At 41.8% G+C, this 14,738-nt stretch overlaps 1 protein-coding gene across 4 annotated transcripts in view; it reads left to right on the top strand.

Annotated features, from left to right (window-relative positions):
• The window catches only part of LOC124194756 (titin homolog), a 60,797-nt gene that overhangs the window by 40,506 nt on the left and 5,553 nt on the right, over window positions 1-14,738 (top strand). For all 4 annotated transcript variants that reach the window (XM_046589097.1, XM_046589099.1, XM_046589095.1 and 1 more), the window contains 7 exons: window positions 7,250-7,418; window positions 11,627-11,693; window positions 12,424-12,568; window positions 12,649-12,811; window positions 12,953-13,081; window positions 13,174-13,457; window positions 13,847-14,103. In XM_046589097.1, coding sequence (XP_046445053.1) covers window positions 7,250-7,418; window positions 11,627-11,693; window positions 12,424-12,568; window positions 12,649-12,811; window positions 12,953-13,081; window positions 13,174-13,457; window positions 13,847-14,103 — 1,214 coding nt within the window. The remainder of the gene's footprint in view (window positions 1-7,249; window positions 7,419-11,626; window positions 11,694-12,423; window positions 12,569-12,648; window positions 12,812-12,952; window positions 13,082-13,173; window positions 13,458-13,846; window positions 14,104-14,738) is intronic.

The following is a 14,738-nucleotide window of genomic DNA, read 5'->3' as shown; positions in this document are numbered from 1 at the left end:
CTCGTCAAACCGGATCGTTTTTTTCTTCTTATTTTTCTCTTATTCAAAAAAAGATAAATTTATTTATTTTTTTGAAATATTAAAATCATTCTTTTTTAAAATTTCATTCGAGCGCGGGCGAAAAAAGGGAAATTAAAAAAAAAAAAAGAAATAGACACACACACACACACACACAAAGGAGGCGGGTAGATGTGACGAGAAGAGAACCACTGGAGCGAATTTGTAACACATAACGAAATGCACCGCCAAAAAACATGGGCAACGCAACCGCACACAAAAAACAGATTGAGACTCAAAATTGAAAGCATTTCAAAAGTATGTGTGTAGATTATATGTATATATATACTACCCGCGCCAGGTAACCCAGCAGTGACTCACACGCTTCTCTTATACGTAGATACATATAAAAATAATAAGATCCAAACGCCCTTGTGTTACTATTTGCGCGTGAATAACTGAATGCCTAATCCGACAAACGTGCCCGTCTGTTATTGACACGATTTTTGATGAGAATTGAAAAACGCTGACAACAAAATAATTGGGTCCCAATTTGATCTGGACCCTATACTAGGTATATTAACTAGCTCAGCCATTTTCTTAAACTGGTTTGATTATTTCCATCTGTCTGGCTAAATAGATTTTGTCTACTTTTTGATTTGAAATTTCCGACCAAAAATAATTCGCCGGTTTGCCCATTCACGGGCATTATTGGCCATGGCCAAAGTGTTGGAAAAGTCTTTCGGGGAAAGAAAAAAAGCCATTAGACTAAATAACATACAACCGCGTACTAGACAAGCGGCGGTGGGGTGTGGCCACCTACTATACCACCTATAATATACCCACGATGATTATACGACCGGATTTGTTAATTGGAACCCGATTACGGTCTCTTATAGACATACTTCAACTCTTATCGAAAAATAAAACGCATTCAACGAATTGATTGACTGGCTTATCTATCTAGCTCCCAGACAGACTCTCTCGGCAATCCCACAAGAATGCACTCAACAATTTGATTTGATTTTTTCTGTCTGTGATTCATTCACTGTATCAACTTGTGTATTATGTATGCCGCCGTATAGCTCATTTATCTCGTAGACATATTTTGAGAGAATAGCATATTATCTACGTTGACGGGTTCACTGGAGACTTTTTCGAGGGGGTTCGTATACGGGACTGGGACTGGGTAGACCCGTCATCATCATCGATAACCGCGTCTGACAAGTATATACGTTAGTCGGACGCGTGAGCAATTTTATTTTATTTTTTGAAAGTTGTTATTCTCTTTCTTTCTTTCTTTCTCTCTCTGCTGCTGCTGCTGCTGCGTGAAAAAAAAACCTTTGGAATAATGATGATGATGATGGTTCTTTTTGGCCGAAGCTGGGCGCCCGCGTCCGGGTCAATATTGACCCTGTGGGGAGGAAGACCTAAAGAGGGAGGAGTCTTTAGAGAAAAAAAAATCAAAATGATAGGCCTTTTTTTCTTACTTCAGCTGCTAAGAAGAAGCTGCCAAACTGACAAACGACCGATGCAAATAGATCGATTAGTCTCTTATGATAATTCTCCCCCCCCTTTACCTGGCACCGCCTCTCGCCGTCCAGCATTTTTTCTTTTGCGTTAAAAAAAATGTGTTTTTTTTTTTTACGAAGAACCAAACAGGTTGAATTGATTTATCTTTGGATTTCGTGATGTCATTTCTCCAAAATATCGAAATCGATTCGATTAAAAAAATATACTGATTTTTTTTTTATTCGAATGGCCAGCACATACACACAAGTCCGGCTGAAGAAAAAAAAAGAGAAAGACAAACTAGTGGACGACTGATTCCATATTGGTCGATAGGAAAAACAGACGAGAGAAAGAGAGAGCCTTTTATTTTATTTTATTTTTTTGCGCTATAGGTTTCCCCTTTTTTTCTTTTCTTTCTACTTTTTCCCGTTTTGATGGTCATTTCCATAGACCCCCGCGCGCCGGACCATTTAAGGTGCCGAGTTGGCTTTTTGGCTGTAGCAGCCAGAGCGGCCGGGGCCGCTAGTCGCTCCACTGGTCCCAAGGTCCGTCGTCCCCCCAGCCACACAGCCAAAACCAAGCAAAGGCAAAGCGGCCAAGGCGTCTCTTTTTTTTTTTTGATTTCTTCGGGATTTCGCCGGGATCCATTGAGAGCCACTAGGGGCAAAAAGAAGAAGAAGAAGATTCAGGCCGCGTGCATAAATCAGCGGGTAGCAAATTGCCCGCCGCCGTCGCCGCCGCCGCCACTATATTTTTTAAAAAACTTTAAATTTTTTTCAAAAGGGTCACGAACCGAGCGTGCGCGCTCTTTTGATTTATTTAAAAATATATAAGCTACTGTTGCTGATTGTGTAACTCGTTTGAGTTTCAGACTTTCCCTCCGACACAATAACGAAAATAAAGAAGGGAATTCGGCGTTCAAAAAATTGTGTTTGCGGGGCCCCGTTCTGCTGAGATATTCCCAACTTCCTGTCGTGTGCCACGCCCTGTAACATCCTCCTTCTAGTGCGCACACACACAACCCCGAATATGCTAGAGTATGTAATCATCATCTTGCGCTGGAGGCGTTTTGACACAGAGTCACCTCCGACGACCTCACCTATTTGATTTCTTTTCTCTCTCTTTTACTAGCGAGTGGGGGAGTCTGAAAAATAAAACAAATTCAGATCCCCCGCTTTTTTTTTAAAACAAAAAAGGCGGGAATAAAATATTTTTTTCAAATCGAATTATCTATCGACAAATCAACCCGCCCTTTTGGCATCATTCCTTCGACTTTCAGACAGACAGAAGACAGACAGACAGACAGATGTTAAGTAAATAGGAACAGGAGACCATGAGACATGAGCAGATCTCATTTGAGACTTTGGAAAGAAAAAAAGAAAAAAAGTCCTTCTCCTTTTCTTTTCTTATTTTTTTTTTTCCTTAAAAAATAAAATTACAAACAGAAAAGGAAAGACGTTTTTAGGAAAGAATCCCATATAAGTGATGCCGGTGTCGAGTCCCCCACAAGGTCGTTCAATATAAAAAAGGCAAATTCGTTTTGAACGTTCGTTCGTTTCGTTCCTTTTGGTTTTTGTTTTCTTCTTCTTCTTCAGCAGTTAAGTTTCTGATTTAGGTCAGCCCGTTAGACAATCTACACTCAAAGGAAATAAATAAATCAAAAGGGAATTATAGAGAGAGATGAGATGTCTACCACCATGGATTCAAATTAATTTATAGGCTTCCCGCGCGTGAAATTTTCAATCGACCAACCGGTTATTGGATGAAAATGTTATTCATACAAGTATATATTCCAGATCTGTTATTGGCCAATCATTCATTATGCCACGACACAGTGAAAGGCAAGGCTGTATTTATATATTTCAAATGGATGTATGTGAAATAACAATTTTTGTACACTCGGCGACGACTGAAATGGACGTCGAACTTGGTGGGGAAAATCGGTTGAAAATCGCTCGAGGGATAGTTGAGAGCAAGGATCTTTTTCTGAACATGTTCGACTCTCCATGTGGTCCCGCAGGCGGCCCTGTCAATGCCGCACACAACAACAACGTGTTGCATAATTGAACGAAAGGAGAAAAAAGAAAAAGAATTTCAACCTTCGAAATTTGAATGTTTGGCGCCATTTTCTTTCCTATTTGCCATCGAAGAGAGAAATGCTCGTTGAACGGCGCCGAGGATGTGATAACTGGCAGATGATGACGTTCTGTCGGTGCTGTTCCTCGCCCGCTGTTACGCTAACGCTCTCTTCTCCCCCCCCCCAAACGTGATCCGTTCATCACGACTCACGAACCTGCCATTTATCCGTCCATCTGTAATACACCCAAGCGCGTTACATAATGCCGACGATTCCCATTCGCCCGCCCCGACCGCCTCAGAGAGAGAGAGAGAGAGAGATAACCCGACGTGATAAAGTCACTCTGAAAAAATGGTTCAATACTATTAAATGCCTTCTTCTGGGTTTCTCGAGTCAATCAGTTTATTTATTTTTTCCAAATAGGGCGTGGCCCTTCCAAACAAAATCAAAAAATTCGTGAAAAATTGGCCGTGAAAATAAGAAAACAAGACCAAAAATTAGAGATGATGTCTGATATCATCAGATGCGTCTTATTACAACCTGATGCGGCTAAGAAGAAGAAGAATACATTAAAAAAAATAAATAAAAATGAAGGCAACGCCCCGGCAGTTCTCGTCACCTCCCCAAAACGAGGTCTGCGCTCTTATGCGTGTGCTGCTGCTGGGAATCGAACGAGAAGAAGGACGGGCCACTGTTGTTGTTGTTCGTGATCGAATCGATTCGACCAGCATCCAGTAGCTAAATTCCCTTTTTTTCTTTTTTCTTTTTTCTTTTCATTGTGAAGTTTAGTTATCAATTTTTATATGATTGGTGAAAAAATTCAGGTGTTTTTCTCCTCTTGTTGTTCCGCCACGTCTCGAGAGAATATAATGACGGGCACACGCTGGGCAGATTGCAGTGCGTGATCGCTCACATTTCCCGACCGGATCGGCCCATTTCTTTTCTTCATTCGATACGGATGTGCACAGTTGCACTGGAGGGCTCAAAAAGGCTCTATCAGCTGCGCTGGGTCGATTATAAATCTATTTTCCAAACCGAAAAATTCCCTTTTTTTTCTTTTGGGTTTTTTGGTTGTTTCTTTTGTTTTATCTCCGGGGCGAAAGTGCGTGCGTTTATATGCGCAATTCATCACGGCGCCGTCAACCATTCATCAACTCCCGCTGTATTATTTCTTCGACTTTAATTCTTTTTCTGTCTGATGTATATAGAAATATTTTAGTTAGATATTAGACTTCTTCTATACGTTGTTATTATTATTATTATTATATTTTTTCCTTGGCGCCGCTATTTTTTTATTATCATTTAAAATCACGGGGCGCGAACGAATTGAAATGGACCGCGGTCGCCATTTTCGTCTGGTTGTTGTTACATCACAGCCACCAGCAGAAATTTATAACAACATTTTTCTGATCAATTCGTGTTTTTCTTTTTTCTACCCACTTTGATTTCGTCACCTGCTACCGCGACATTTTTTTTTTATTTAACGACAACCAGCATCTTTTTTGGCGGTTCATTTGAATCTATTTTTTTTTTATTTATTTATTTTTCGCGGGGCCACTTTAAAAAGGGAATTTGTGTGAGCGCAGTTATCTCTCTCTCTCTCCAGCAGCTCCTTTTGATGATACAAATGGTTATTTGGCCTCTTTGCCAACGTGCGCTTTCTCCTTTCCAAAGTTCTTCTTCTTCTTTGCCTTTGCCTTTGCCTTTGCCTTTTCGCCTTTTGATTTAATGCCCGGCCAGGTGGAACAGGCCGCCAAACCATTTTCACTCGTAAATTCAAAACTCTTCTCTTCTCTATTTGCTGCTGCTGCTCCCGCTGATGCCATAAATGTCGAGCGCTAGCACACACAACACACAACACATTCCCAACACAGAGCACCGCTAGCAGCAGACTCTCGTCTACTTCTTCTTCTTCTTCTTCTTTCGGTTGGACTGTGGCGCGGATGATTTAATGACGAAGAAAAGAAAAAGAAAAAGAAGCGATTTCAATTGGCGCGGGCGACAACAGGTGCGACGATCTAGTCGTCGCTGTGGCCGCCAGGAAAGATTTTTGTATTTTTATTTATTTTTTTGTTATATGCGCAATAGAATCATTTGAATAGAAAGGTTGGTGGGTTGGTTGGTTGGGGGGAAGATACGGGACATTTGCGTGAGAGTTATGCGCTTCAAAAAAAAAAGTTATTTCTTTTTTTCTTTTCTTCTTCATCACTTTCATGTCGTGCGCTGCCACGAACTCACGCACGCTTCCACCTCCCCCCCCCCCCTTCTTCTTCTTCTTCTTCTTCTTCTTTTCTTGTTGCGTCGCGCGTTTGGGGCAGTCGGCAAAAATGGTGATGCCATCGCCGTTTTACAAGAATACAAGAAGAAGAGGAAAGTTGCCAATCACGATCTATTGTTTCCTGCCGTCGTCATGGAGTCGGAGAGAGAGGTACAACTGGGAGGTGGTGGGACGGGACGGGTATACTATACAACATAACCAACACCACACCGAGACCAGAAGATTGGCTCTCTTCGATGGACTCACGACACGAGAGAGATATAGACGCGCGCACTTGTGCCACATCATCATCATCTTCTCTCCAATGCAGATGGGGGGGAATTGTGTAGAGAGAAATAATGCCCGGCGGGGGCCAACTGCCGAAAGTTTAAAAAAAAGAAAAAATCTATTATTATTATTTTTTTTTAAAATCCCGCTCGTCCTACTTTTGATTGACGAAACGACGGCGCATATTCCCGCCCGCTCAAATCAATGCGTTCGACTCATACAGAAAAATATTAAAAAAAAAAAAGATTTGATTTATTTCTATCCACTTGAAAACGGGCGGTCGACAAAAAAAAAGAGATTGGAAATAACATTCCCGACATTCTTCCCGGCAACTAAATCAATTTCTATCCGATTTTTCAAGTGAAACCACTTTTTTTTTGTAGGAAAAAGTTTTTTTTTTGGGTGTTGTTGTTGTTGGGCGCGCCCGTTCTCTTTTTTTTTATTCGGCGGGAATTTTGAAAAGGAAAAAAAAAATTCCAACGTGTCGATTCTTTTGGTTGTTTTGTTGTTTTTATTTTGAAGGGTGGGCTTTTGAGATGCAAATAAGCCCACCGACGTCGTTGTCATGTCGTAGACGGATGACGGAAAAATCAAGTCGGGACAAGAGAGAGGATCCGCCGCGGTGGTCGTTTTAATGAAAACGATGGGAAATGGAAAATGGGAAGAGATGCAAATATTATCTCCCTCTTCTCGCTAGCTCCTCTCGATGGATCCCAACACAATAGCCGAGCCATCGTCAGAGAGCGAGAGATAGTCAAAAGAGAGAGAGAGAACAATAGAACATGTTAAAAACAACAACCCCAAAAACAAAAAAAAAAAAAGATATGCATATAAGAAAAACGGCGTCGGGAGTTGCTGGAGAGTTGGAAAAGAAACCAAAAACAAAAATATATAAAGTGACGACGACGGTTTCTCTCCTTCCCCCACAGCACGACCGAGCTCCAGGGCTCCCGGGGTCCCCGTACGTGCGCAATTACAACATGTAACGGGGCCCCCTTTTTCTTTATTAAATAATTTCTCAGCAGCAGAATTTAAATTTCGAAATTCAATTGAAAAATCAAAATTCGATGAATTAATCATTTTTGTTTTTCGTTTTTTGTTTTTTTGATTTTCACCAGCCGGATTATTACGACGACGCCGATCACTTTGTCCGGGAAGGAGACGGACCCGTTTACAAGTTGACGATCCCCTGCGTGAAATTGGATTTCACCGGCGCCTATTCCGTCATCGCACGCAACGTTCACGGCGAAGCCAAAGCCGTCATCTCTCTCCAGGTCTACGTTCACGGTAAGAATAATATGAGAGACTCTCCTCCATCCATCCATTCATCCATCCATGCATCCATCCGCCAATTTTGTATTGGCCGTCTCCAATGTGGTTGCGTCACAAACAAGCGCGGGGCGGGTGGAACCCGGAAAATCCGCGACTTTCAAAATCGATCAATCGTCCAACGATTGTGGGAGTTGAAAACAAATTTCTCAAACGTTTCGGCGGGAAGGAACGCCAACTGTGAATATTTCACGGTCGATTATTATCATATCTTCCATGGTGACGGACTGACGGCGATATATAAGATTCCATCCGGTTGAAAATACATGTAAGATTCGAAAGAATTCAACAAACAAAAAGTCAAAATGTAATAACATCCGTGAGCGAATATAATCAATCGGTTGATATCGGTGATTTATCGAAACGGGCCCGGCATCCCCTGCGGCCTTGTCTATCCCCCCCAAAATAATCATTTCAATGTGGGATTCAATATGTAATAACGGCTGCCAAATATTCGGTCGAGCGCCCACTGGCGCTTTTTTGAGCTGTTGCGTTCAATTAGATGATTCATTTCTTGGCGTTTTCATTTGTGCTGTGACCGATGAAGCGCTGCATCTACTGGCCGGCCAGATGGTGTGGCTGATGCTCTTCTCTGTTCCTCAATGACCCGCTGCTGGCGGGCACACACAGCACACGTAGTGATGAAAATGGGATGAAAGACTCATTATAATCTAACAGCCAGCCCCACAACGAAATGAGGATTCAATTGGGGGGCCTCGCTCTTCTCTTTTTCTCGACTCTTATTCAAATAAGATGAAATGAATTAACGAGTTAGAAAGCAGATGTAGAGCTAAGCAGATGTAGAGCTTATATTCTTTTCCCTCTCATTTTTTAATCGCCTCCAGGTAATGTTCTTCTCTCGTCTTATATATATTTTCTATCTGTCGTGTTGTTGTTTTTTTTTTTTGGTTTCTTTCATGTGTGTGACTTTGTGCGTGCGTGAAACATCGCGTGGGGTCCCTGGGGGGCCCCAACAACCACCGAAACAACAACAACAACACGATGAAATGAGCCGTTACGGTCCACTTTTTTTTTTCTTTTCATCTTCTTTTGAAAGATCATCATCGTGAGAATCGGTCACGGACGATTTTCTTGTTCCTTCTATCCTGTCCCTTTCGGCTCTCTTGTCACACAAAAAAACAAAACCGCGGCGAAACCATTCCGCGTCATCTATATAGCCTAACACCCGCCGCAATGGCGTGCTGCGAGCAATAGATCTCAGATTGTGATCGACTAGCTGCGCTTTTTATTTTTAAATTTTTTATTTTAAATTTTCCCAGGCAAAACGCCCACAAAATGGCGACTGCGTATTTGAGACGGCGTCTGGCGTCGTCAAGGCGGACGGCGACGACGACGCCAGGACCCAGGATAGACAAATTTCAAAGGAATTTTGAAAAGAAAGTTGTTTAGATTTTTTGGGTGTCGAGGTGAAGGTGAAACGAGCCAGAGATATGCGCGGAATAATGTCGCATAAAAAGATGGGGGGTTCAGCGTATAGCTCGAGTGTGTATGCAATTTTTTCGCGATCCTCCCGGGCTGCGCCGAGGAGTTAACGTGAGAGAGGTACGCAGGCGAGCGGGTGTGTGACTCATAGGTACTGCTGGGCTATCTGTCGGACCTTGATGCCTGGACGAGAGAGTCAAAGAGCGGAATGCGGACAGCGCAATCCAATTCGGAAAATACAAAAAGCTCGGGCGACGTGCGTATACGCGTATATACAAAAGTCCGGTGGATGAATCACACACATACACACGGTGCGGGAGTCCTTGACACGATGATAGAGGAGACTCTCTGATTTCTCTTGTCCGTCTCCTTATACCAATGATGATGATGGCCTCCCCCTTTTCAGCAGGAGGAAGAACGAATTGATATAACGAGCCAGTCCACATTTCTATTATCCTCTTGTTATCTGTACATATATCTATTCATTCTCTCATTTTCTAAAATTTTTATTTGGATTGCTTTTTTTATTAATCTCGAATTCTCGATTAATCTGCGGCGGATATTTTTGGTTCATTAGCTTCTGTTCCCCATCGTAGGTGATAATAATGTGGATGAAATCTGGCTACAAAACAAAATATAAAGGCAAAAATTCATCACTGATTGTAGAAATTTTATAAAATGACTTTTTAAAACAAAACGTTTTAAAACGCGAAAAACTCATTTGGCACTTCAGTCTCGATGAAAATTAGATTATTTAATATTTCCATAATAATTATTGCATTAAATCACCGTTTGATTAATTACAATTCGTCTTAAGACAAAACACTCGCGAGCTTTGTGTTCAAAAAAGTTGTTGCTACGATCATCTGATAATCAGCTGCTAGGAGTTCTCGTGTAGGCAATGATAACAAATAGGGTAATCCCTAGTTATTTTAATTTACTGAATTTCGTAATAAAAGAATCAGTAAACTTATATTCTGTTAAATGAGCTTTATGTCTATCAAAATAAACTTTGAAATTAAAGTTGAAAAAAAAAATAATTGATCAACAATATAATAACCGCGATTAAAGATCCCCTAAACATTATCGTCGATTACGGAAGTAAAGAATAGTATAAATAGCTACCTTAACAAATAATACATGGTCGGTGGTGTTTTTTGGCAACTGTATGTCCATGTTGGGTACACAGTTACCGGCGAACGAATATACTGTCATTTCATGTCACATCTCTAGTGAATCCAGTTCTCGCTTCCAGAGTGGCTTCCTCCGGGGAGTCCTCGTTGAACTTAGATTCCCAGTTGGTAATTAGGCGCTTCAGAAATTGAGTAGAAGAGATGCTTAGTCTAAATAAAATCAAGTTAGGGTGATATTCGTTTTTACTAAATTTGTTAGTATTTTTTTCTTAAATTCTTTCTTTTACGATATTTAAAATTTGATTGTATTTACCTTTTTCGTTCCAATTTGAATCTAACATTTGAGCCAATTCTATTTTGTAATTCGAATTTCAAAATTAAAAAAATAACGTGAAAATGGCCAAGATTATTAACCTTTGTGGCTATTCTATATCCGTAACTGTGTCCCAAAATGACTCCTTCAATTCTTTTTCCCTTGCTCCAAAAAGAAAATCCAAAATTTTCATATGACCACAGTTTTGCAGGAGTCGTAGCTCGATGATAAAATTTGTATGTGTATAATCCAGACTGTGAACGTTTGGCTCGGTTTGGCTGGCCTCCGCTTCAGTAGGAGGAAGCAAACGAATTGATAATGAGCCAGTCTAACAACCATCTTGTTACATATCTATTCATTCTAATTTTCTAAAATTGTTATTTTTCTTTAGGGGTTTTCAAATCTACCACGTATATTTTTGGTTCATTAGCTGCTGTCCCCCCTCGTATGTAATAATGTGAATCATTTCTGGCTAGGCAAAAAAAAAAGAAAAAAAAATTCCATCGCTGATTGTAGACATTTGACAAATGACGACCTACTTGATAATTAGCCAGGGCTCACTATACAGTCTATTTTTTGTTTTGTTTTTTAATTTTTTACTTTCCCTGTTTAATATACATATATCCGCCTAATGACGCAATGCAGGTATAGCTAGATGCGTCTCGCTGATGTTCATTATCGCGCCCAGTGTTTTAAATCACTTCTCGATGCTGCGCGCAACCCCCCGCCGCGTAGCATAATGATTAGCCGAGCCACATTTCTTTTGTGTGTCATCATCTTAATTGACGTTCGAACGCAATCTAGACTGTGTAGACCTCCTCGTCCAAAATAGCCCAGATGAGGTCATAGCAGTATATTCGGGGCTCTTGTTTTTTTAACTCACAAAAAAGAAGAAGGAAAAGAAGAACAATGGGACCTGTTGTTGTTGTTAACCGAAAAAAAAGGAACAACAACAACAACAAAAACCCCCTGACGTCTTTTGGGGGCTTGTTTAGCAACGGGCCACCGATTCATCACTGTCTTCTTTTTAAATATTTTTCTCTCGGAGATTTTTTCGCTTGAATTCGATTTCAAATTTCCCGCCGAATTTGAATTTTTTTTTTCTCCCTCCGATCCGCCGGAACGAGATGCAAATTTGTTTCAAAAATTCCGTTTATATTTGACCGATATAAATAAGAGGGATGGGCTGGCAAAATGAGACGTACAAGGAGGAGTCGAACATTTCCCTAAAAAAATGTGCATTGATTCTTATATTATTTCTGTATTTTTTTTTCCAGGACAAGGCCGCCAAGGTAGACAACAAGAAACCGCTGGATCTTCGACTGGACACTCGACGACACTCGGGTACGTGTTGGTCTATACAGGCGACAGCTCCTATCATTGCCTCATTTGAAACTGTGGGAGAAAAAGAAAACCTTGGAAGTGTCTCTCGTGTTTCGTTCTCGGAAAAAATAAATCCAGCGAAAAGAGTCTCACAAAACAGCCGGGGCCAATTGTGGAGATGCCGAGAAAAAAGAAAAAAAAATGTGGCCAACTCTAAGCTAAAACTCTCTACGAAACATTGTTGTGTGTTTCTGAGAGAGAGAGATAGTTCTCTATATAACAGGCTCTAGTCAATTTATACTCCAGAAAAGGGAAAGTTGAAGAAAAAAAACAACCTTTCTCTCGCGTCTCTTTCATTCTCTTGGCATTCGCAGCGGCGAAGGGAAATAGAAACTCGGCTCTGTGGCCCGTTAACTATATGTATACACGCGTGAGTCGCGCTCTCATTTGCATAGACAGTGTGTCAGAGAGAGAGAGAAAATATAGACTATGGCCATATTCGCGGGATATCTGTTACGTTCGCGCAAAGGGTCGTGAATGTGTTGTCATTAAAGAAAAGAAAAAGGAAAAAAAAGAGATGGTCTTATTCATCGATCTAATTGGCTCTCTGCGCTCTCTGAATCACGCGGCAGCTCAACCCCTAAAGGCTTGTACCTGTCGTCTATGGGGGGTTAATGAGGACGACGGGTTTTCCCAGCCGATCCAATTTTGGGCATTTTTTTAAATTTTGATTTTGATTTGCTTTAACTAGTGGCGTCCTAACGGCGCCTAAGGTCGTCCAGCCGCTGAGACACTTGCGCTGCTGTGACGGCGACACGGTCACCTTCGAATGTCGCTTCAACGGCCAGCCTGAAGCGGCCGGTACACTTCAAGTCCACTGGCAAAGAGGCGGCAAGGTATTTTCATCGAATCCCATTTATATTAATTCAATTGGAAATTGAATTCCGGGTGCTATATGTTGATTATTATTTCGCAGCTCCTGCGGTTGTGCAAAGACTTTTCGACGGAGGTGAACGCCAACGAGGGCGTGGCCCGGCTCTCCATCGGCCGAGTCTACCCGGAAGACGAAGGCGAGTACACCTGCGTGGCCTACAACGAGCTGGGCAGCGACTCCACATCCGCCTGCCTCATCGTCGATGGTAATCTTATTTTTACGCCGGCCGTCAATAAAAATAAAAAAACTGGACAAAAACGGCCTTTTGTTTTATTTTCCCTTCAATCCGTTCAATTGTTTCAACATTTTTATTATCGTTGCAACCCCCTCTTGGAAATAACAACAGTGGCTGACGATAAGGAGAACGACCTGATGGTTCAGCTGGACTCGAGACCGGCCGGCACTGTGTCGGCACGCGCCACTCCGCGCACCACGCCCTCACGCACGATCCGCTCCCTCTCGCCCATCAATTCCAGTAAGAAAAATTTGATTTTGATTTCAAACAAATTTGAAACAAAGACAATCGTTTCATTCCTCGGTTGAATTGATTTGTTATTTATTTCCCAGAAACTGCGACGCAACAACAACAGCAGCAACAACAACAACAGACGAAGAGCGGGCGCGTGCGCAAAGTGCCGCCGAAATTCTATTCGGTGCCGCACAATAAAATCGCCGAGACGGGCGAGACGGTGCGATTCCAGTGCAACGTCGGCGGCAACCCATCGCCCCGCGTCACCTGGGACCGCGACAACATCGCCATCAAACCCGAGTCCATCACGCCGGCCGGACGGGTCCGCATCGAGGAGCGAGATGACGTCCGCGTCCTCGAGATCCGCAACGTGACCAGCGAGGTAGAATTTCTTTTTTCATTTTTTCATTTTTTTCTATTTCAAATTTCCCGCAGCTTTTCCAAAAACAAACAAATACATTTCGTGATTTATTTTTAATTGGCCTTTTAACCTTGTCCTACTTTATCGTCGTTTTTTGTTTGTGATTTGTAATGATGACGTCACATTATTGCGTGATTACTACACCGAGAGAGAAAGCCACGAGCTTTTTCTACATGTTGTTAAAAAAGGATTTTTTTTTTCTATGGCGGAATTTCCGGACTCAATTGATCAATGTTGCGGTTGAAATGAAATTCAATGTGACACTCGGTTTCCGTTCTGGATTTCTCATTCACGCGTGTGTTCTCTTTTTTCATTTTTTTTCTTTTTTCTTTGAATTTGAATTTGCGAAGGATGCCGGTTTGTACAGGATCACGGTGGAGAACGAATTAGGAAGGATCCAGGCCAACGCCCGTCTGGATATCCTGAGTCGATCCAGCGGCAGTCGCTCGGCCGGATTCATCCGCTCCGGATCGGCGGCCACCGCCGGCAGAGGCACTTACTACTCGGCTCTGAGCGGATCCAGCGCTTCCAGATTGGCCGGCCGCACTCTGGGTCTCTCGGGAGCCGGTTACCTCCGCGGCACGTCCACTCCGCGTTCGGGTGGCCGGTAATAAAAAAAATCAATAAAATTTTTTATTTCAATTCAATTTTTTCGCCATTTTTCGAAATCGTAAAAAAAACCTCCAAAAAATAATTATTTCAAAAATTACAATCAATTCCCAATCAAATAAAAACGTAATCATCCCAGAACGACGACTTCTATTTTCGTCTCTCTCTCTCCGTTTGTGGTCGCAGGTTGCAATTAGAAAAAAAAAACTCAAACTCGTCAATTATCTTCCAACTGGAAATCGTAAAAAATCCTATTCAGCTTCTTCTCTCTTCTCTCACTCGTGGGTGAAATGTTAACGCCATTTTCTTTTATTCGTTTCTGCGCGGATAATTTGGGCTCCGGTGTATATAGGAAAAGGTTAGAGAGAGAGACGAGACGAGACTCTCTTTGGTTATACGAGCGCCCGCTACGGGCGAGGTCATTTACCTTGCGCAATTAAAAACCAAAGACAAAAAAACAAAATCTTTTTTTTTTCTTTTAATCACTTTGCCAATGATTACCAAACTGAAAAGAAGAAAACAAAAATTTCTCTCTGTCTCTCTTAGTTTTCATCATCCATTTCTGATTTCTTCCCAAGTGCTATTGAGTTACGTAGTCCCACCCCCACTCAACGATAATTGGGGTCTCTTTTG

This window comes from Daphnia pulex, chromosome 5, assembly GCF_021134715.1.
Source record: "Daphnia pulex isolate KAP4 chromosome 5, ASM2113471v1".
NCBI classification, from domain to species: Eukaryota; Metazoa; Arthropoda; class Branchiopoda; order Diplostraca; family Daphniidae; genus Daphnia; species Daphnia pulex.
This window is presented reverse-complemented; position numbering and strand designations above follow the sequence as displayed.